Source organism: Phascolarctos cinereus, unplaced genomic scaffold (genome assembly GCF_003287225.1).
Source record: "Phascolarctos cinereus isolate Bilbo 61053 unplaced genomic scaffold, phaCin_HiC Scaffold_2;HRSCAF=192, whole genome shotgun sequence".
Taxonomy (NCBI): Eukaryota; Metazoa; Chordata; class Mammalia; order Diprotodontia; family Phascolarctidae; genus Phascolarctos; species Phascolarctos cinereus.
In genome coordinates this window covers 32,965,132-32,989,156 of record NW_027555625.1, presented here as the reverse complement: position 1 = coordinate 32,989,156, position 24,025 = coordinate 32,965,132, and the positions used below count along the sequence as shown (strand labels likewise).

General features: G+C 45.1%; 1 protein-coding gene and 1 long non-coding RNA gene across 4 annotated transcripts; one reads left to right on the top strand and one right to left on the bottom strand.

Moving 5' to 3' along the window:
* Window positions 1-12,476: 12,476 nt before the first annotated feature.
* Window positions 12,477-20,335, top strand: LOC144455729 (uncharacterized). Its single transcript, XR_013484427.1, has 2 exons — window positions 12,477-13,308; window positions 15,394-20,335. It is a non-coding gene; the product is annotated as an uncharacterized LOC144455729 (long non-coding RNA).
* Window positions 20,336-22,674: 2,339 nt separating this feature from the next.
* On the bottom strand, window positions 22,675-23,808 carry TMSB10 (thymosin beta 10). Of its 3 annotated transcripts, none has more exons than XM_020969493.2 (3): window positions 23,714-23,808; window positions 23,189-23,306; window positions 22,675-22,976 (listed from the first exon to the last, which is right to left on the bottom strand). In XM_020969493.2, the coding sequence occupies exons 2-3, from the start codon at window positions 23,286-23,288 to the stop codon at window positions 22,942-22,944; spliced, it is 135 nt and encodes a 44-aa protein (XP_020825152.1). In that variant the 5' UTR covers window positions 23,289-23,306; window positions 23,714-23,808; the 3' UTR covers window positions 22,675-22,941. The 3 variants fall into 3 exon arrangements, with proteins under 3 accessions (XP_020825152.1, XP_020825153.1, XP_020825155.1); XM_020969494.2 differs by lacking the exon at window positions 23,714-23,808 and adding an exon at window positions 23,469-23,543; XM_020969496.2 differs by lacking the exon at window positions 23,714-23,808 and adding an exon at window positions 23,431-23,454.
* Between the last annotated feature and the right edge of the window lie 217 nt (window positions 23,809-24,025).

The window sequence follows — 24,025 nt, the reverse complement described above, 5'->3', positions numbered from 1 at the left end:
CTGCAGTGAGATTGTGCAATGTAACACAGGCAAGCACTGTCAGAAATACCTTGGATTCATTACGTGTTTGATTTTGAATTAATTTTTGGACATTGCGTGTTCAGAAACCTTTCACTCGTCAAATTTTTCGCAACCCCTGCATTCAGTTACAGGACCCTATACGGGGTCCCGACCCACAATTTAAGAAGCTTTGTCTTGATCACCTTCAGGGCTTGTCTATCCTCCGTCAATTCTCAAACTGTAGTTGGTGCTAAAAAGCAATACAGACAAGCTCAACCCGCTCTTCACTCAGCAGGATTGAGTGCCAGCCTTGCAGAGCTCTCCTCTGCAGACCAGCTTCGGTAATTGTCTCATTCTCTGTTGACTGCCCAAAACAGCTGCTCTCCTCTTCTGTCTCTGTTGTCTCTCTCTCTCTCTCTCTCTCTCTCTCTCTCTCTCTCTCTCTCTCTCTCTCTCTCCTCTCTCTCTCTCTCTCTCTCTCTCTCTCTCTCTCTCTCTCTCTCTCTTTCTCCCTCTCACTCCTCTCTCTCTCTCCCAGAGACAAATTCCACTCTGCTTCTAGGCTCAGTCTTCAAGGCTCTACTCTGTCTTCTCAGTCTTCTTAAATTCTCTGTCCTTAACTCTAATGCCTCAAAGAAGGGCTTCCTCATGAATAGTGACTCATCTCTAACTTAGGCTGAGAAACCCAATATCCACATTTCTATCAAGTGTATCATAAATGTATAATATATAAAATTCCCATTGACTCCAAGCAATTTTTTTATTTATAATTTCTTGGAGAGATCCCTTACGATCTTAAAAACATTAATACGTAAATGAGCTGATGGAAAACAAGACATTGCCACTATCTTTACCTCAGTCAATGCCCTTGACTCTACTTTGGAACACAGTGAATTTATCCGAGGATCTATTTTAGCTCAAGCCTCAAAAACTGCATCAAGTTGCTTTTCTCACATGAAATGTTCTTTTTCTTCCCCTTTCAGTTACCAAAAATGTTTCTATATGAAAGGACAGTACTTTATATAAAAAATAGAAAAACAGTAATTTTGGGGGGGAAAGAAGTTATAACAGTTAGTAAGATCAGGAAAGCATTCCTGTAGGAATAGATGCTTGAGCAGAGCTTCAAAGCTCCAAGAGGCAGAGATGAAGAAGAAATACATTCCAGGTATGGGGGTAGGGGGGTAGGGGCATAGATGGAAGATGGAGAACTGGGTGAGGAATAATAAAAATAATAGTTCACTGTACTATAGTGTACATGAAGGTGAGTAATGTGTGTGTAATAAGGCTGGAAAGGTAAATTGGGGCCAGGTGATAAAAATCTTTAATGCCAGGGAATTTATCTGCTCTTTGTAGTAATAGGGAGCCACTGGAGTTTGAGTGGAGGAGGGGTGAAATTTCATAAATGCTCTTTAGGAAATCATTTTGACAGCTGTGTGGAAGATGGATTGGAATAGGGGTAAACTTGAGGCAGGAAAGCCAATTAGGAGGCTATTGTTAATAGCCCAAATGAGAAGTGACGCAGTCCTTAATTGGGGTGTTGCTATTCTAGTAGACAAAGAGATAGATGCCAGAGGTGTTATTGAGGTAGAAATGACAAGATTTGGCAACTGATTGGATATATGGATTGAGTGAAAAGGAGAAATTAATGACGACATGAGATTGAGAACCAGGGTAGCTAGAAGGATGATGGTGCCCTCCACAAGAATAGAGAACTCGGAAAGAAGGGTAGGTTTGGGTAAATTTGTAGTATGAGCCTCTTTATTGTCCTTTGGGTGATCCTCAGCTTAAATTCCTTGGAATTCATGGAATACTATAATATTCAATAACTCAGTCATATAAACATCAACTGAAGAATATTAGTGCTAACATAAGATCCCACATCTGCTCTTACCAGCACCAGATAACAGCATAGGAATTTCCCCAAATCCCAGGGAATAGTTTAAAGCAGTATTCACATTCTAAGAAGCTGGAAAGGAAGAGAATGGTGGAGTGATGGGTCAATCCCTTTTGTAATCCTTTAAGTCATCAGCTACTCCAGCTTAGCCACCAATTAGGAGTCACCCATGACGTGGTTTTCATACCCAGTCATGCCAAGCCAAGAAAGGCAGCTCTGAGTCCTTATGTTAAAATGATGGGCCTTTGTTTAGGTAAGGAGTTTGGGGTAGTTAAAAGAATCATGCAATTTTCCAAAGATAGCCCATTCTCCTTCTACTCAAGTTTTGGTCCACGTCTATATGAAGTAATGCAGAGCATTGAAACACTATATACGTAGTCTACAGCTATGTCAATATTCAGATACTCCAATGGAGCCATGATCTTATCGATGTAGGTACTCAATCCAGCGATATAAATAGCAGCCCATTCATGGCAGCCCACCCTGGCTGACCCTTGCCTATATTTTCCCATCAGTTCATCACAGCAGATTCCCCCCAACACACGCACACACACACACACACACACGCACACGCACACGCACACACACACACGCACACGTGCACACACACACGCACACACACGCACACACACGCACACGCCCCTGCTCGGAACCTTCCTCGTTTTCTCTTGACACGATGAACACTTTGCACCAATTGTCCCTTCCTTTTGTCGGTGGGCCAGCCTATCTTCTTTTTCACTCGTACGTCATCAAATAAATCCTGCTTGACTGCTTCAGCCCCACATTTCACCCTTCCTCAGTACTTTCTACCTTTGGGTTCCCACCTTTGCTCTGCTTGGAGGGTAAACAGCAAATCCTGTTCCCAGAACCTTCATTTAAGGAGGACACTCAGCTCAGCTATCTCTTCATTTCCCTCTGGATTTCTCCAACATGTTCCCTTGTTGGGTACCTCCCCTCCCCCCTTTTCAGCTTCCATTCACTTGCAGTCTTCCCCCATTAGACGGATCAGAAGCTCATTGAAAGCAGAGACTATCTTTTGCAGCTAGGTAGTATAGCGAGTGGATAGGGTGCTAGGCCTGGCGTCAGGAACTCCTGAGTTCAAATTCAGCCTCAAACACTCACTAGCTGTGTGACCCTGGGCAGGTCATGTAACCTCTGTTCGACTCAGTTTTTTTCAACAGTAAAATGGGGATAATAACATTGTGTATCTGGCAGGGTTGTTGTGAGGATCAATGGTCTAATATCTGTATTGCTCTTATCACAGTGCCCGGGCATATGGTAGGTAGTATTTAAGTGTTTATTCCCCTTACCTTGCCCCCTTTTGCCTTTCTTTGTATCCCCAGCACTTAGCACCATGCCTGCACACAGTAGGCATTTAATAAATGTTTATTGACTGACTGATGAATCATTAATTCTTCTTCTTCATAAATCCCTTTTTATAACGTGTTACTTTCTATCCATAGAGACAACATTATTATTATCATCATCATTATTATTATTATTACATATACACCATGTGCCTCTCCATTGCTGAGTGATAGTAATTTTCAATTCTTTCGTATCTATAAATGTAACTAACGTAGGCCACCCTGTCCCCCACTGCCTAAAAGGCCAGGTAGATTAGATTTTACTCTTTCCCCAGGGTTCTCTGGTACTCTTAAGGGGTTGGAGATACCTAGACCCTCTGAAAATGGCCCCAGCACCCACTAATGCTATTCCCTAAGCATAGGGCGGGTGCCCCCTTGCACCCCAGTTCCATTTAGTCACAATCAAATTCGCTTTTACACAGAAATAGTTACTTGCAAAGGTATAATCACAAATGTCCAACACATGTAGGCATAGTCCTCTTCCTCTCCTGTACCACCTCAGTCTCTGTGGAGGAGGAAAGGAGTGAGAGCTTAATTTAGCTCAGTTGCCACAGAGTCCAGTCCTAGTTCCAAGTCCAAGACCCTCCTTGAGCTCAAGTGCCAGGCTTCTCTGAACTTCCATACTAGACTGGCTGGCTGTATCATCCCTTCTGGAATCCTGGCTCCAAAGTCACCATAATTCTGACTCCCAGGTCCAGTGGGATCGCTACTGGCAACCGAGACGGGGAAGGACAAATGACCCAGAATAGAAACAAACACTCTCAGGCCCATTTCTCGGAGCCCAGATAAAAAAAGGGAGAGCACAGGAAGGCCTTGCCCTCTCACTGGCTTGTGATCTTTATCCTCTGGACAAAGCAGGAAGAGGAGGCCAAAAACATGGTAGAAAAAAGTCACTGGTTCAGACTCACCAGTTTTAAAGACATAGGCTGCTAATCAAAGAAGGCCACCTCCACTCACATGGTAGTGTGACAGGTGAAATCTGCCATACCTGAGGAAACAAAGGTCGGCTTCTGAGCAAAGTGGTTTATTGGCAAGGTGCGCAATTGAACAACAAATCAGGACCAGGCTCGTATTGAAAGGCACTGAATCCTGAATATGAGGGGAGATCGATTTTTATGCATTATAAGCAAACAATGAGCAGGATATAAACCAAGATTAGGTAATTTGATTTCTAATTGGAGGAAAGATTAGGAACTTTCTGAGTTGGGAAGGGGAATGAGTTAGTTTCAGGAGATGGAAGGGGAGAGACTGAGCAGGTGGACTTTCCTGGATGTGAAACAGGACATCACTCAATTCCCACAATTAGCAAGCAAGAGGAATTTATAGGAAAATGAAACTTAAGTCTCAAAACAGAGTCAGTTTTACAAGATGGAGTCAGTTTGGTTCACACAATTTCCACGGTTCTCTCAGTATTTGATGCAGAGGCTTCCATGTTAGGCAACTTGTTCTAAAGATCCCTCTAGGCAGCTCCATGCTAGACAAACTGGGCATGCCCAGAAAATCCCAGGCTACAATGAGAAGGGAAGGAGAATGAGCACTTATTAAGTGCCTACTATATGCCAGGCACTGTGCTAAGCACTTTACAGATATTATCTCACAACATCCTGTGAGGTGGGTGATATTATTATTCCCATTTTACAGTTGAGGAAACTGAGGCAGACAGAGGTTCAGTGACTTATCCAGGGTCACATAGCTATTACATACCCTGTCTCAGAACCATACAATAATACTATAAGAATAATAAAAAATACTGACTGTTGATCCAGGGAAAAGTGTGGGGCCATTAAGTGAACTTTAGAATTTTCTGCTTAACTCTGAATCCAACTCATTTCAAGTATCTATCCAAGCTGCAGATAGCTCGATAGTGTAGGGGATAGATAGCTTAAATTTGTCTTTTTGCATTACTTCCCTCTGAGGTCCAATGGAAGAAATACAGTCCATCTCCCCTACTGCCGGTACTTGAAGACAACCATCATGTGCTTTGTCACCTCTTGGAACCCTTGCCTTCCTTCAAGGCTTAACTCAGTGCTTTGGACACTTACTAGCTGTGTGACCCTGGGCAAATCCTTGAATCTTTCTCAGTCTCAGTCACCTTCTCTGTAAGACAGAGATAATAATAGCATCTATTTCAGAGGGATTTCAAAGTAGTGTATAGATGTAATTATTATTATCATTATTATTGATAAATGAGCTTCATAAGTTGCCCATATAAGGGTAGATGACAGTCTGGACAATAGACATTCTTCATCCACTTGGACTTTCCATGTGGATAGTTAAGCCAAACTCTTAGGAATGATAATGTTATTTATGTAGGAGGCTCATCAGTATACTAGAGATTGAAACAATCAGCACAACATTTGAGTCATACCCAAACAGGAGTATTTCAAAGCCATCATTATCTCTACAGAATCCTTCTTTGAGCTAGACTTTGTGCTGAATGTCCTTATTGACAGTGGCAAACATCTTTGGGTGAAATGGGTCTTATTATGGGGGTGGTGTGTGTGTGTGTGTATATATATATATATATATATATATATACACACATATATATGTGTGTATACAAATACACACATATATATACACACATATATGTGTGTATACAAATACACACACACACACACATATATATATACATACATATATATATACATATATGTATATGTATATATATATATATAGTCAAACAGTAGTTGAACAAGGCAATATCTTTCACCATGCCTTTCAAGGAACTTTGTATGATTCTGCCCCGTTCATAGGAAATGAGTTGGTGGGGGAGACACTCCAAAATGACATTTTGCACTACTAAATCAGTTGCTTTTTCTTGTAGTCAACAAGCAGAAACACTGGGGATTACATATTCTTTATGCCTTTCTGTCAATTATGTGATTGTAAATATGTGGTTACCATGGAATGTTGCTTGAGGAAGTCTTCCTGTTTCCTTCTAAAATCCTTTCCGAAGATTCTCCTTAATGTGTGTGCAGATTATTTTCATAAAATTTTGGTATCGCTGGCAAAGTAGGGAAAGGTAGCTCTGGGGGTTGGAGGGTATGTAGAGGTTGTGAGGAGGAGGAGGAAAGGAGGTACAGTGGAGATGACAGGAGATAATGTTTGAGAATCTTCCTGTGGGAAGGCCCCACAGAGCCATCTAGTCAAATCTGTACCTGAACAAGAATCCCCTCTACTCCCTATACCCCCCAAAGTGGTCACCTAGACTTTATTTGAAGACATCCAGTGGGGAAGAATACACTGCATTCTGTGGACGCCCATTCCACTCTTGGGAAATTCTAATAGTGAGGAAGTAGAGTCTTATATCAAATTCCTACCTGAAATCCATAGAGGTTTGAGATCATTTCCATCCATGTCCTCCTTGTTCTGCCCCCTGGGATCATAAAGAACAAATCTAATTAATCCCTTATCCATCTGCTAGCCTTTCAAATATTTAGAGATAGCTGCCATGTTCCTCCTGAGTCTTCTCTTCTCTGGATTGAATTAGCTCTCATATAGCCTGGACTGGAGAGCTTTCGCTATTCTTACCAACCTCCTCTAGACATTCTCTAGTTTATACAGAGCTGAGCACAGCACTTCAGACCTGGTCTGAATGGAGCCAGACAGTACAACCACTTCTCTCCTCCTAGAGAGGATGTTCAGTTAAGTTTTTGTCTGAGGGGAGGCAGTGTTGAAGGGTAGAGGAGAGGGAAGCAGAAGGTATTTGGGACAGATTCATAAGACTGGGATGCCTTCAGGGAATGGTTAGTGTGAGGTTGGGACATGTTGGGTGATGTTGATTGGGCTGCCAGGAGATAAGTGGGATGATTCTGTTGTGTTGGAAAGCCCTTTGAAGTCGTCAGCTGAGACCATTGCCCCGTAATCCCCCTGAAAGCTGCCATAAATACTGAACTTCTCAACCTCAGGTTTGGACAAGAAAATGGCAATGACCTATAAAACTGAGCCTCTGGTATGTTGGAAACAAATATTCCAGCTCCAGACCATGATTTGGGAATGAAAGTCGCTTCTGGGTTTAGGATTCTAAAAGTGAGATAGTAAGTCCTGGCCAACAAGTGGAATTCTTTCTGTGGCTCAGCATTCCTTGGCAGCAAGAGAATCAGAATAGGCCACAGAGGTGGGAAGCCTGAGGCCTCAGGCCACATGTGACCTTCGAGGTCCTCAAGTGTGGCCTTTTGACTGAGTCCAAGTTTTACAGAATAAATCCTTTTATTAAGAGGATTTGTTCTGTGAAGTTTGGATTCAGTCAAAGTGCCGTACTTGAGGACCTAGAGGGCCACATGTGGCCTTGAGGCTGCAATGTTCCCCGCCCTTGGAATAGCAGTTCTTGGAGGCAAGGGTTGGGAAGATAGGGAAGCAGAAGTGAAGGCCTCATGCTTAGACTGTCAGCCTCCCTTTCTCAAGTCTCTCTCCACTCTAGTCCTCCTTCCGCTTGGCTGAAAGACTGATCTTCCTAAGGCTCAGAGCTGACCATATCACCCTCTACTCAATAAACTCCAGTAGCTCCCTATTACCTCCAGGATGAAACAGAAAATTCTCTATGTGGCTTTGAAAGCCTTTTGTGACATGGGCCCCTCCTGCTTTTTCAGTCTTACAGTTTACTCACCTCTGTGTAATCTATAGTACAGAAACACTCATCTCTTTGCTGTTCCTTGTGGAAAAAACACTCCCGTCTCCTGACACTGGGCCTTTTCACTGGTGGTCATCTATGCCTACAATGCTCTCCCTTCTCACCTCTATCTCCTGGCTCCCCTCTAAGACTCAGCTCAGATTCCACCTTCTTCAGGAGGCCTTTCCCTTTGTCTCCCCACCCTACCCCCCAGCCCCCACTGCTAGTGCCTTCTCTTAGAGATTTCCTCTCATTTATACTTGTCAGTTGTTTGCATGTGGTCTCTCTCATCAGATTATGAGGTGCTTGAAGGTGGGAACTGTATTTCTACCTTTCTTTGCTTGGCACATGGTAGGTACTTAATAATTGGATGATGATAATGATGATGATGATGATGATAGTTGTCATGGTGATAGTGATAGTGATGGTGATGGTGATGATGGTGGTGGTGGTGGTGGTGGTGGTGGTGGTGGTGGTGATGGTGATGATGGTGGTGGTGATGGTGATGATGGTGGTGGTGGTGATGGTGATGATGGTGGTGGTGATGGTGATGATGGTGGTGGTGTGGTGGTGATGGTGGTGATGATGGTGGTGGTGGTGATGGTGATGATGGTGGTGATGGTGATGATGGTGGTGGTGGTGGTGGTGGAGATGATGATAGTGAGATGGTGAGGACTGCTTTAATACTTTCAGACTTTAGGCCACCAATTAGCAAATTGATGAGGATCAATTGAAAAGATGTTTAGCCTAGAGAAGAAAAGGCTCAGAGGGGACCAGACAGCTGTCTTGAAGCATTTGAAAGGATGTTCTCGGACCCAGAGGGCTGAACCAGGAGTGATGTATGGATGTTCCACAAAGGCAAATTTATCTCAATGTCAAGAAAAATTTCCCAGCAAAGAAAGCTGTTCCAAGTGAAATAGGCTGCCCTGAGAGGCAGTGGTTTCTTCTTCCCTAGAGGCCCCACTGGGGCTTCATTTCAGGTGGGGGTAGAGGGCGCAGAGGGTCCTTCTGGCTCCCAAATTCTGTGATCCTATGACTCTGAGAAAGCATCACCACGTCAGCATTTTGATGTTCGCAGGCAGAGAGGTTTAGCCTTGTAACTTCCCTGCTGGACCTCAAGGCCAACAAAGGAAGACAAAGCAGTGACTGGTCTGTCTGAGGGAGAGCTCAGCTGAATTGATCAAGAGTCTGACTAGCACGGAAAATTCTGTCCAGCTAGCTCATCAGGTAACCAGGCTGTATCCTCATAGTATATTTACCTGCTTATGGTGTGCTTACCATATGAGCTCTACACATCGGAGATAAATAGTTTTTTGTTCACAAACTGGCTGAGTCTGTTTTATGCTGAAAATGCTGTGGAGGAGGGCTATGAAAGAGAAGTAACTAGGAGGACTCTGATCTCAAGGTGGAAGTTTTTACAAGAGATTTTCCTGAGCCAATGATGGTGGAAAGTGTCCAGAGGCAGAATGCTCCCAGATCTTCTGTCGAGGGTGTCCTGCACTTACTTTGATAACACCCGCTTTCAAAGGAGTTTAAGGTTTCCAAAGCCCTTTCCTTATGGCAGCCCTATGAGGAAGGTAACTGTAAGCATTATTATCCCCATTTTACAGGTGAGGAAACTGAGACTCATAGAGGGGAATGTGACTTATTTGGGGGTCACAAAGCTAGTAAATGTCAGAGCCAGGATTTGCACCCAGATCTCTTGATGACAGGTCCCCATGCTCTTTCTTCACCAACTAGTGAGGACTGCTATGGAAACAGGTATTGTAGTGGTCAGAACATGAGCTGAGGACCCAGGAGTCCTGTACTCAGGTCCTGACTGTCATTGACTGGCTGTGAGATTGGAGGTACTAGGTGTTGTCCCTTCCAGCTCTGGACATTAGTGAGTCCATACTTTCTCTCTGGGACATGACCCACCTAACGTCTGCTGGGCTGGCTTTCTCCTGAATGCTTCCCAAGCAGTGTAGCGGCTACACCTGAAACCCCCTTCATTTTCTAGAGAAGGATCCTGAGGCCCAGAGAAGTTAAGGGATTTGCCCAAGGTCACCCAGGCCCACAGGCAGTTGGCACCTGGGGAGTCTGCACAAGGGCCTCTCCCAGATTCCACCCCTATCTCTGGTCCTGTGATTATTAACTCATGGCTCAGGGCTTAAAGCGGTGATCTAAAAAGAAGGAATAAGAATCACACCAGGTAAATTAGGGAGAACTGTGAGTAAGGCCAAAAGAAAACTGAATAGAGCACCCATTGTGATTTCTTAGTGTCCCAGGAATTAGAGCTGGGAGGGAAGGACCTCGAGATATCTGCTCGTCCTGGCTTCTCTTTTTACAGATGAGGCCCAAGCAGGGGAAAGGATCTGGATAATTGGTCAGAAAAAGTAGGCAGGTTTTATCAAATAAAATGAAAAAGCCAGGGAAGGATAATCATCCATTCCTTCTCCCCATCCCTATCATCTTCCTCTGGCCAAGCCAGCCCTCATTGTGAAACACTCTTCATGAGGTGACCAGAAAATGCTTTACTTCACTCCTGCCTCTCCAGAGTGTGCTTCCTCCTCCCCAGAAGCCTCCCCCACCTCTGCTCTCCAACACTTTTATGTGCCATCTCTCCCACTAGAATGTCAGCTCCTTGACGGCAGGGACTGGCTTTTATGCTTGTATTTTTATCACCAGGGCTTAGCACAGTGCCCGGCACGTAATAAGAACTTAATAATTGCTGACTTGTATGTTCTACCTATCTGTCTATCTATCTATCTATCTATCTATCTATCTATCTATCTATCTATCTATCTATCTGTCTATCTGTCTGTCTGTCTGTCTGTCTTTCTGTTTATCTGTCTATCCATCTATGATCTATCTCTCTATATCATGCCTATTGGTCTATCCATCTGTCTATATCTATCATCTCTGTCTGTCTATCCATCTATCTATCTCTCTGCATCTCTATTTTTGTCTATCTGCCCATCTATCTGTCTGTATGTTTGTCTATCTATATATCCATCCATTATCTATCTGTCTATATCATATCTGTCTGTCTATCCATCTATCTGTGTCTGTCTGATTGTTTATCTCTCTCTCTCTCTCTCTCTCCTCTCTCTCTCTCTCTCTCTCTCTCATGAAGAGAGGCAGCTAGATGGTATAGTACATAAAGTCTTGTACTTGGAATCAGGATGACCTGAGTTCAAATCCCGCCTCAGATACTAGCTCGGTGCCCCTGGGCACAGTTTCTCCACCTATAAAATGAGGGACAATAATTACCTCCCTCCTAGTGTTGTTGGTGAGGAGCCAATGAAATAACACATGTAAAGTGCTTTATAAACCTGAAAGCTCTATATAAGTGCTAGCTAGTAGTAGTAGTGGAGGGAAAGAAGCCTGGACAAGAGAAAGGAAAGGAGAGACCATTTCATCCTCTTCCACAATGATCTCCTAGGGTAGTGCTCCTTTCATCAGGGTTGAAGACTTACCATCCCAACCCCACTTCCCTGCAAGTTTGAGGCTGAGGAAGCCCCATGGCAAGTAAGGATGCTTCCTTCTGAGCACCTGGAGTAGACAGTATAACCAAGGCCATCTGAGTTACCTCTCCTTTACTCTGCACAGCTTGTATTTACGTATGACTTACATGTCCTATCTCTCTATTAGACATCCCCTATGCAAACATTTTCCCTTGCTTTTTATCTCCAGTGCCTAATACAGTTTTGAGCACATAATAAGTATTTAAAAATAGTTGGTGACTGGGGCAGCTAGGTGGCACAGTGGATAGAGTACCAGCCCTGAAGTCAGGAGGACCTGAGTTCAAATCTGGCCTCAGACCAAACACTTGACACTTACTCACTGTGTGACCCTGGGCAAGTCACTTAACCCCAATTGCCTTAAAAAGAAAAAAAATACAAAATAGCTGGTGACTGACTGAGCCTCAGAGTGGCTCTTCTTGATTCCAGCCGACCCTATGTGCTAGCTCAGCACTTAGAGGCATTGGGGATGACCCAATCCCATGTGTAATTCAGAGCCAAAGGATGTGGTCTCTTCAGAATGATGAAGTTAGTTCCTCATTAGCTGTGGTGCCAGAAAATCCAGTGGTCCAGTGGACCTTCAAAAAAGAAGAAAGTGTTTCCTTCTTCCTTGTTTGTTTTGACTCTCTTGCATGGTAAATAGTATTCTCTGTTACTAGCTTTCCTCCCACTGGACAGCTGCTCCTGTGTGGAACATGAACTCCACTAGACACATTCAGCTACCCCTCTGGCCTTCAACCTATCATGTCCCTCTAAAAGGCCCACCCTCTTCTCCCATTGCAGAACTCTTTCTGGAGCCTCAGTATCGTGGAAGGTTCCAAGCTGGTCTTCATTGCCCTTCTGGTCCTATTCTTGATGTCTAGACTTCAAAACCATGCTTCCTGAAACAAGTACCTTCATTCTTCTTCCAATCCTCCCCTCCCCTCCCCCAACCCCCATTTTCCAGCTTCCTTTTCTGTGCTGTTTTCCCACATTAGAATGTAAGCTCCTTGAGGGCAGGGATTGTCTTTCTTTTTGCTTGTATTTGTATCACCATACCTTAGCACAGTGCCTGGAACATAGTAATGCTTAATAAATGTTTCCTTCTTCCTTCCTTCCTTCCTTCCTCCTTCCTTCCTTCCTTCCTTCCTTCCTTCCTTCCTTCCTTCCTTCCTTCCTTCCTTCCTTCCTTCCTTGGCAAGCTGTGTGTCTTGGCCCTTGCCTGCCTTATCCACTCTGTGTTTCCTTTTCTGAGTAAGTGACCAACTGAACACTGTTCTTGAGATGGTTGTGTCCAAACCTGGAGACAACCTCATGGGTCCGAGGGGTCCAGAGGGTCTCTAGGAAAGATTGAGCATGTCACTAAGCTCTATTCCTACACAGCATTAGTCCCACCAAATTAGTCCAGAAGGTCATTTCCAAAGACTGCTTCTTGCTTCTTGGGGAAGCCATTCTCACAGGCTGCCAAACCCAACCTATATTTAGACTTCCAGATCCCCCTGGCTCACAAGATCTTGTAAGCCAAGATCAGAGACTCTACTCCGTACCCATAGAAAATAAGAGAATTCATGAACAGACCAAGGAGGCCTGAATTCTTGGGGGCCATAGAGCCTCAGAGGGAGAGAGAAGGCCTCATAGCCCTGTGCCTTGAAGCATGATACCTCATTGGGCGCCTTGTCTTCCAGCTGCAAATGCTGCCAAGAGATGGCCAGAGCTGGGGCTGGTCCTTTTGAGGATTCTGACAGCTCTGACTACAGCATAATGGAAAAAACTCTTCCCAATTATGTGTCAAGCTAGGTGGAGTGTCTACACAAGATCAGGTTCTCTCCTATGTCAAACAGCTCCCTAGAGTCCTCCAGGTGATGCTACGTCAGACCATGCCGCCTGAGCAAGTTGATGGGGTCTCTATCTGTGTCAAACCCCTTTCCACTAGACAGCAACCTGAAAACCACTGTATGTTCTGAGGATGTTTCAATATTAGCCTTCCGAGGGGTTCTAACAGTAGTTATAGGTTAAGTCACTGATTCCTGTTTTGGTTTATTTTGTCAATGTATGTTGTGAATCTGTGTCCGCTTTTTATTATTTTTTTATTTTTATTTTTTTGTGTCTGCTTTTATGTAGAAACTAAATACCTGTGCTATATTTGGTTTACACTGTACATTGTATACTTTTTTTTTTTTGGCTAGGCAATGGGGTTAAGTGACTTGCCCAGGGTCACATAGCTAGTAAGTGTTATGTGTCTCAGGTCAGATTTGAACTCAGGTCCTCCTGAATCCAGGGCTGGTGCTCTATCCACTGTGCCACCTAGCTGCCCCTCATTGTATACTTTTAACTCCCCATTTTGTCAATGTGGATATGAGCCACAACGTAAGGTTTAAGTACTTTTTTCCAGAGATACTGCGGTCAGGGCTATAATGAGCCAAAGAGTAAGAGAAATGGAAGCCTATCCCTTTCTCTCACTATCCAACACTGAATCTAGTGTGTAAGTCCAGAGCAGAGGGGTCCCTTAGAGGAAGGAAGCAGATGCAGTACCCTAAACCCTGGGGTTCAACAGCAGTTCTTTAATATATAATTACTATTATTATAATTACTAGGATCACTATAATATTCTATTTATATAATTACAATATAAAATTATATAATACAATAATTCAAATGATAATAATCACTAGTACAATTCAATGGGGTAACTAAGTGGCACAGTGGACAGAATGCTGGGCCTGGAGTCAGGAAGACTCATCTTTCTGAGTTCAAATCTGGCCTCAGAAACTTGCTAGCTGTGTGACCCTGGGCAAGTCACTTAACCTTTGCCTCAGTTTCCTCATCTATCAAATGAGTTGGAGAAGGAAACCACTCTAGTATCTTTGCCAAGAAAACCCCAAATGGGGCCACAAAGAGTCAGACATGACTGAAAAAACAACTGAACAATAACAACAAAAGTAAAACTTAACGCTCTGACTTCTTGAGTTTCCAGATTTCCTATAAGCATGACTGAAACACCCATTGCTCGAAGCTAGCCCAAATTCTATCCCATTCCTAGGCCCTCTTTCTTCCGTCCTTTCCTTTGCCATCCACTTTTCCTTAGATAGGATCATAGATTTAGGGGTTGGGGGAGGGGGTTCACCCACCTAGTTCAATGTCCTCATTTTACAGTCGAGCCCTAGAGAGCTGAAGTGACTTGCCCAGTGTTAGACAGGTAGCTCACAAGCTCCTTGAGGATGGGGACTTAGTTTTGCATTTCTAGTGCCTCACATGCAGGGAGCAGTTAATAAACGGTTGTTAAGTGGAGCCAATATGCCCGCTTGGGGTCTCAGAGGTAGCAGGTCCTCAGAATGTCTGTGATTTCACAAGTGATTTCTCCCTAACCAAATTCAGTGTTGTTTGCTTGTTAATTACCTTTTTTCATCTCTTTATTTCTATCCTATTGCTGTCCACCCCATTCTTGGTTTCTAGACTTGGATTCTAGACTTCATTCTAGACTTGGCGTCTTCTGGTTCTCTTACTGTGCTCCAAGAGCCAGTTCAAATGCAGTTTCCTCTGGGATTTTTCTCGAGGTCCGCCAGAGGGCATTGGATTGGAAGGCAGAGAACCAAAGTTCAAGTTCAGGTCTGCTTATCCTTTGCGTGAGTTTGGACACATCATTTCCCTTGTCCTTAGAGTATCTACTGGGCGGGGTGGGGGCAGGGCGGTGCTGGAAGGGGAAGGAGGGTCTGCTTGCTGCCAACCCACCCAGGGCAGTCAGTGAGCCTGTTTCTGGAGATGAACATAAATGTGTAATGCTCCCGATTTAAAACATGCACAGGTATGTTGTGACTGTTTCCTGATAAAGAAAAGGCCTATTAATTGCTGAGCCAGACCTGAATATGCATACAAAAGGCTCCAATGGAGGAACTCTCTCTCACTCACGGTGATGAGTGAGGCAAGCTTCCAAGCAGAGAGCCAGGCAGCTACCAGCCCCACCCCCGGCTAACCTGGCACTGAGAACACACAGCACCTCTGCTGCTCTTCCTCCTTGCATTTCTTCTTTTATGGTTTCAGGTGAATGAATGACAAGATGGAATACACAAATGGATGTGGCTACAACCTTGTGAGCTGACCTGAAAAGTCAGAGGATGCATCAGAAGTCTAGTGGCAGGAGTTCATGGCAAGGAGTTAAGAGACTGATAGAGCAGAGCAGGGTGTGAAGCCGGCACAGCCTGAAGGAGCTACCCTTCACGAGTCAGCACCAAGTCTATTCAGACACCTGTCCTGTGGGTAGGAGAGTGACAGGCCAGTAGCAATGCCACATAGTGACCAGCTTACAAGAGACGGAAGGCATCTTCGAGGGGAGCCTCTGGTTTTGAAGATCTTTGCTCTTTGTCTTTTGTTGTATCTTTTAAAGTAAATATCTCTTGATAAAGGTGAATCAATGTGAATTGGTTATCAATGATATGGAGGACAGATAGCAATGGCTAATCACTGGTGGCAATATTTCAAAGAACAAACCAGAATGAGGACTGGGAGCAACAGCATTAGAAGAATTACCCAACCCCAGCCTCCCCATTGCTTATAAAATAAGAAGGTTGGACCAGATCTCTAAGGTCCTTTCTGGCTTGAAATCTATGCCCCTAAGTGATGCTTTTCATCCTTTTAATTTGCATGGTGCCTTGTACATCTCTTTTTAAAAAAATTTTATTTTATTTTTTCTTTTTTTAGGTGATTGGGGTTAAGTGACTTGCCCAGGGTCACGCAGCTAGTAAGTGTCAAGTGTTTGGTCTGAGGCAGGATTTGAACTCAGGTCCTCTTGATTTCAGGGCCAGTGCTCTATCCACTGTGCCACCTAGCTGCCCCTCCTTGTACATTTCTTAATACTGCACTCATACACACACACACACACACACACACACTCTCACACACACTCCTTTGTGTTATGTTGATTTGTGTGAGCAAATTATTCCTACCTGCTTGAGTATAAACTCCCTGAAGGCAAGGGCTTGGTATTACTCATCTTTGCAACCATCTTGGTGCTAGTAGGTACTCAAATGAATCTGTTGAATCGTTTTTGCTTTTGACTTCCTTTCTTTCCTATGGCCATTACTAGATGTAATCTAAGGCTCAGACTCAAACTGCCTGCCCTTCTTCCCCTACACTCTCTTGAAAACGTCATTTGCTGGGGTAGGTAGGTGGCGCAGTGAATACAGCTCCGGCCTTGGAGTCAACAGGAGCTGGGTTCAAATCCGGCCTTAGATACTTAACACTTACTAGCTGTGTGACCCTGGGCAAGTCACTTAACCCCAATTGCCTTGCAAAAAAAAAAAAAGAAGTCATTTGCTCCCAAGGTTTCAGTCACTATCTGTATCTGGACCTGAGTTAAAATCTTATCTCTGATGCTCACACCTCGTATGCCATGACTTCACCACCTCAGTGTCCTCATCTCAAAAATGAGGAATGGTACTGGCAGGTCCCTGCTAGCTCCAAATCTTCGATCCTTTTCTCAAGGCATGTGTTTCCAGTTGTCTACGTTCTACAGGAAAAATCATGACCAAAAAAATGTGTTGAATATAGAAAATGAGTTAGTTATGTAAGAATGGATTTTCATGCACGAAATGACTGAATTCAAAAGTGCTGAGTGGTAGAGGAGGAAAGAAAGAAATCCAGGCCAAAGAGCAGGTGGGCCATTGGGATAAGAAGGCAGGTCAAGGTGTGTGGGAAAGTTATCCCAAAGCTAAGTGAGGCTGGGCCATCTTGAAGCAGGACTGACAGGAATTTGGAAGAGAAGCCTGGACAGGCTATGTCCAAGTTTTTGGACTAGGGAAAGGCAAAAGAAAGGCAAAACACATGATCTCTGATCTTCAAGAGTTCAGATTTGAATAGGGAGGACATGTTAGCAACTATGTGATGTACAGAGTGACGTACACAGTGTAAATGAAAGGGAATCCCCAAGGGAAGAAGGCACAAACCCTGGAGGGGGGCTGGAGGGGACCTGGAAGCCCTTCTACAGAAGGTGGGATTTGAGCAGAGTTCGGGAGGAAGCCATAGACTTGTTCTGTGTGGCCCTAGAGGTCAGACCCTCAAGCAATGGGTGGAAATTGAAAAGAAGCAAGTCTACTGCTGGGAAAACCTCCCTAACAATCAGCTGTCCAGACTTGGAATGGGCTTTCTCTCAAGATAGTGGATTTCCCCTTTTGGGTGGACTTCAAGCAGAGGCCAGATAGCCACTTGTCAGTTTATATAGAAAAGATTCCTCTTAGGAATGGGTTTGATGAGGATCATAGAAATGGAATGAGAAGAGAGCTTAGAGACCACTTAGTGCAACCCTCTCATTTTACAGTTGAGGAGACTGAGGCCCAGGGATATTTAAGGACTTACCCAGTCACCACAGTAGCAAGAATGGGAGTCAGGATTGATGACTGCTGAGGTCTTCCATTTCTGGAATCTGTGATCTGTCCAGTGTTCTACATGTGGTAAATGGTATTGCTAGGATGTCAGTTCCTGGATGCTAAATCCAGAACTCTTTCCATGAAACACACGGCTGCTTCCTTCTCTGTTTTCTGATTGGTCCCTTCCTCTTAATTTCTACACCTACCACATTCATGAAGACTAGAGGTTCCTAAACTTATTTGACCTACTGCCCCCCTTTTAAAAAAAATTACTCAGTGCTCCCCCCTGGAAATCTACTTTCTTTAACCCTTTAACTTTCTTTTTTGAAATTTGCATCATTTCAAAAAATATAAAATACATTTTAAAAAATGATACATCTTAAATTTAATAATTTGTCGTAAAGTGTCTTTTTCTGCACTGAAATTTTGATGATGCAATATTGCATCATGTAACTGTATGTTATTATATTGTAAACAAATCACTACATACACATATTCTTGCCAGGACTTCCTGACAATGCACTAGACACTGCCTGCCGACACTTGCTTGTTAAGACCTGTCGGTGGACCTGACCACTGATGAGCTATAACTTGCATTTTATGTGTTTATTTGGAAAATAATGTAATCACTATTATTTTGACTCTATTACACAACAAATAAAACAGGTATGAAGGGTTTTTCTAAAGTTTGTCTTCTCTTCTTTCCGTATGTTTCCAACTGCCTCCTTGTTTTTATTCAATGACCCCCAGTGGCACCCAAGGCTACTACTGCCCCCTGGATTGTTCCAGTGCCTGCTAGGAGGCAGTATCGCCCACTTTGGGAACCTCTGATCTAAGTCTTCATCCCGTCATCTCCAATCACCTTTTAGAAGTTCTCCCTCCATGCCTCTACTTTTCCCCTGCTCCCATCTGTTCTGCTCACCAGCTAGAAGAATGCGTCTTCAACAGTGTCTGAGGACACCACTGCCTGTTGTTTGTGTCAGCCAAGCAGACCTGCCTGCTCATTACAGCGCAGAATTGACTCAACTTTGGCAGAAATCAGCCCTCTTCCCCAAGAGCTTTTCTTGACTCCAGTCCACTCACTCCAGGAGCCTTCCTCCTTTGAAGCCTTGCTCTATAAAAGTCCTGATGGGGCTCATCTTTCCATCTTTTCATTCCTTCCCCAGTCTTATGCTTCTTAGTGAAGGAGTTGTCTATATTTACCGCATTCTTGATTATATTATTACCGCTATTCTCTGTGCTGAGTAAACATTTCTTGATTAAAATGTCCTAAACATTTATTTCTAGGACTTCTGAAATTATGCTTTGCTCACTGTTGCCTTAAGCTTTGCTGTCTTCCATCATGTCTGACTCTTCATGACCCCATGGACCGTGCCAGTACAATCCACAAGGTTTTCTTGGCAGACATACAGGAATGGCTTGCCATTTCCTTCTCCAGGCTCATTTTAACAGATGAGGAACTGGGGCAAACAGGGTTAAGTGACTTGCTCAGGGTCATAGATCTCATAGGTGTCTAAAGCTGGATTTGGACTTCAGTCTTTCTGCCTTCAAGCCCAACGCTCTATCCACTGAGCCTCCAGCTGCCCATCCTAAGCATTAGCAACATCCTCTAGTCCAGGGCCTCAAACTTTTTCCATTCCCAACCCCTTTTGTTGGCATTGCATGGCCCGAGGGCATGGGTAGTGCAAAATTCAGAACCAAGGCTGTAGTGAAGTTCTCCAATTGGGCAAGCACTGTGTAAGGGAAACTGAGGAGGATAGATCCTCCCCAGCCCCCTGTGTAACTGGTGTAACCGCCTTGTGACCTGACATAAAGATAAAGGGGAGTTACCAAAGTATGGCCGGGATCAAGGAGACTGGAACATTAAGTAACAAACCATGTTACCCAAGAAACCAATTTATCTCACATTTTTTTCTTGATATTCTTTTTTTTTTTTTTAGGTGATTGGGGTTAAGTGACTTGCCCAGGGTCACGCAGCTAGTAAGTGTCCAGTGTTTGGTCTGAGGCAGGATTTGAACTCAGGTCTTCTTGATTTCAGGGCCAGTGCTCTATCCACTGAGCCACTTAGCTGCCCCTGACGTTTTTCTTGAGAAAACCATGAAATTGTCCAAGGCATTGATCACTCCTTGGACAATTACACAACAAACAGGTATTTGGAGATTTGATCAAGCTCCAGCCTTTGTTAGAATGTTTGCATGCCCTGGACCTGAGTGCTCTCCAAGGATACAAAACAAAATATCAAAATTGTTTTCCCCTGGTTTACACGGATATAAAAGGGGTCATTTGGAAGGGGATTTTTGGAGTACTTTGATGTCAGAGATAGGGACACTGAATCTCTGTTGTGTTCAGAAGCAGAACTTGTGCACAGCTTCTGTTGAGTTGGAGCGGGACTCTGCCCCATTGCTTCCCTGACCTGACCTCTTGGCCGTCTTTTCAGTCTCCCCAGTCTAGTAGGTATGAGCTCGCCTGGTCAGTGAGTGTGTATCCTTTCTTTTCTTATTTCCCCTTTTCTTTATTTTGATCATTACTTATTATATTGAATGTTTTTCTCATCTTTATGTGTGTTTTGCTTTAATCATTATTAATCATTGTAAAATAAACGTGATTATTTGTTAAGTTTACACTGAGTACGTGTCATTGTATCTTGAGATCCAAAACTAAACTGAAACTGTGCAGTAAGTAATCCTTTCAATTACACCCTGCCAGAAACACCTTGGATTCATTACTGGTTTGATTTTTAATTAATTAATTAAATTAATTTTTGGTCGTTGTGCATTCAGAAACCTTTTACTGTTGCCAAATGGGGTTGAGACCCGCAGTTTAAGAAGCGCTGCATCTAGTTCAATTCTGCATGTCTGAGATTCTACTGTAAATAGCTGGACAATGTATTTCAAACTCTGCCCCCCACAAAATAACACCTGGGTTGTAGTCCAGGGTCCCCCATTACCTGTGCAAGCTGGGTCAGTCATTGACCTGCTCTAATACTGTTTCCTATTTAATCCTCACATTTATAGGGTGCTTGTGTGGATTAAATATTTATGTGATTGGGACAGTTTGGTGATGCAGTGGACAGAGCTCCAGCCTTGGAGTCAGGAGGACATGAGTTCAAATTCTGCCTCAGATACTTGACACTTACTAGCTGTGTGACCCTGGGCAAGTCACTTAACCCTGATTGCCTCACCAAAAAGCATGTGATCAGTTTTGTAGATTACTGGGCCCCCTACCACACTCAGCCATGATTTCGTCCAGACTTCATAATGTCTACCTACATTGTATTACATATTTTAAAAAAACCCCAAATTCATAAGCATAATTTGGAGAGGGGTGGATCAAAAAAGGCCTTATGGAGAAGATACTGTATGCTACATGTCTTCATAAGCAGAATGTAAGTTTGGTGAAGGGAGGATCTCTTCTCTGCCTGTGATCTCCAGGGCCTGGCTCAGTACCTGGCACATAGTAGACACTTAATACTTGTTTATTCATCTGTCTCCATGACCTTAAATGGCCATGGTCCCACCTTTTCATGACAAATTCTTAAAAATTTTTACCCTGGAGAGATGTGGGGCCCAGCTAATAGCTCCAAGAGACCATTGTGGGGAGGACATGGTCAAACAGTTAAGATGGAGGTTCCCCCACCCCAATATCACTAGCTGCAACGTGAAGTTTTCGCTCATTGGTGGACTTCTCTAAACCTTTCTTTTTAGCTTCTTGGGGTAACTATCTCCATAGGTTTCTTCCCCCCTCTCTTACCTTTATTTGTGCCAAGTAGTATTTCTTAAGATGAACAGATTTGAAACTGGAAGGGACCTCAGAAGACATTTAATACCTCATCCTTTTGCTTTTGAAATTCACACCCAGTGAGACAGATGACTTACCCAAGATCATATAGTAATAAGTAGCAGGCAGGATTTGAACCTAGGCTTTCTGACTCCAAATGCAGTGCTCCCTCCCCCCACCCCCCACATCTCTGTTGCTCTTTTCCCAACCTTTTAAGCTTCAAGGGGAAACTCAGTTCCAGAACATAACTTTCCCTTTTGTTCTCTCACAGGGTGCCTTGCTCAGTTCTTTATATACATCCCATTCCTCCAGCACAGAGCAAGTCAGCAACCCAGGAAGTTTCTATATTGTGCATATATGTTCACCAGAACCCCCAGCATCCTTCAAGGCTGTTTGGCCAACTTCCTACTGCAAGCCTTCTTTGGCCCACACTCCCTCTTCACATCTCCCTAGGATCTGTTTTAAAACTGGAAGTGCTCTGAGCAACAGAGCCCCCCCCACACACACACACGCGCTCAGGTTTTGACTGCCCAACATGACACTTGGATTTACCTGTTACATTGCCCTCCCCCTCCTGGGCACCTACCTCTCACCCCTTTCTCGATCAGCTCCTGGAAGGCTGGGATGATTCTCGTATCTGTTCTTTCATCCGTAATCTGAGGCAGTTAGGCCAGCACCAAGGGTCTTAACCCGATTATGTTTAACCACCTATATGTCTGATTAAGTATCTTAGGATCGAGAAAATTGGGTATATTTTCACATAGTGTATTTCATAATTTTCAATTACATAATTTTAATTTGGCTTTAGTTTTCTGTCAGTTAACTAGACAGAGAATTTCGAAAAGCCTGCTCCCGTGGGTAGGCAGTACATCTTTACCAAACTCCAGGACCGCCTCACCGCTGGGAGGCTCAGGGTCCAAACATGCCATCCCCAAGTTTGTTACAGGAAGGCCTTGTAATGAGAAAAAGCTTCGTTTTTACATAATTTGTTATAAAGGGAATTCGATTTTTAAAGTCACCTGCGCATCAAACGAGTCCTTCAGGCGGCAGCCATTTGCTCCGGGCTTTCCTTTCGGCATTGAGCTAGGTCTGCCTCGGAGGCAGCAAGGTTGGAGGTCTGCTGTATGCATGCTCATACCCACCAAGGGCATATAGCCGTGGAAGTGACTGAGGCCACACCAAGTATTTTACAATGTAATCTTTATTTTCATCAGTCACACAAATAACTTTCTATAACTTTGCAGGGTAATCTGGTTAAGATGTGGCAGTTCGAAATCAAGTCCAGTGACGAATCCTTCTCGGAGGGGTGACTGCCCAAGTCGACGGCCCTCTTTCCCAGCACATCTTGCCTTTAAATGTGGATAATGCAGGTGGCTATCTATGCTCCCTCGAAACCAGGACCGGGGTAGGGGGTGGGGAGTCCCTTCAAGGTGCATGTCTCGCCAGGGATTTAGGAAATTTCACTCCGCTTCTCTTGTTCAATTGCTGCGGAACCAGAAAATGCATTTAGGTCTGGGATCCTAATGGAGGGAGGGGTGGGCACATGGGGAGGTGGGAGGGGTGAAGTTGGAGAGGAAAACCCGAGGGAGGTGGGCTGGGCGTCTGGGCCGGGTAGGGGGGGAGCCCGGGGGTCTCTCCCAGGGTGGGCCATGCCCGGGGTGGGGCGGCGGGGGCGGTCCAGGGGCTCCGGGCCTCACTCTCTTTGGTGGGTAGAGTGTTCTTCTCCTGCGTCTCCGTCTTTTTGAGCTTGGCCTTGTCGAAGCTGGCGATCTCCCCCAGGTCGGGCTTGTCTGCCATCTTCGGATCTGAAGAAGCCTGTGGGTCAAACGGACGGGGCTGACCGGCCCGGAGCGCCCCCGCCCCGCGCTCGCCCGACGCCCACCCCGCGCCGCCCGTCCGGGGCCTGTCTCCCAGCCCGAGGACGGCGCCAAAGGCTCACAGTCAGGATCTCCCAGCCCCGCCGCCGCCGCCACAAACCCGAGGGCTCCACAGCCGCCGCCGCCGCCGCCGCCTCCACCCCTGCCGCAGGCCCCGCCGCTCGCCCTCCAGCCCCGCACACCCCGGCGGCGGTTCCTGCACAGGGCACGCGCGCTGGGGCCGGGAGGGAGGGGCGCGCGGCGGCTGGCGGGCCGTGTCCGTCGGTTGGTCTGCGTCTGCCGGCCAGGCGGGTTGTCCCCGTGAGCCCCGCCCCGCCCCGTCGCACCCTGCCCGGCCGAGCTCACCTAGCCCGCGGTCGCGCCTGGCTCGTTATGCCTTCTGCTCCTACGGCTGCAGCCAGAGACAAAAGAGCGCGGCCCGCCCCGCGCCTTATATAGCCCTCGCCCCACCCGCGGCCCGCCCCACCTCCGGCCCGCCCCTTCCCGGGAGAGCACCGCCCACTCGGGAGCTTGTGGTCGGTCAGCACCAGCAACCTAGGGGCGGTGGCCGGAGGCGTGTGCGAACGCATGCACACACGTACACCCGTGCATACACACACATGCATACTCCTTTAGGGGACGGCGGGCACGTCCCAGACACACTCTCGAGCCCATTCC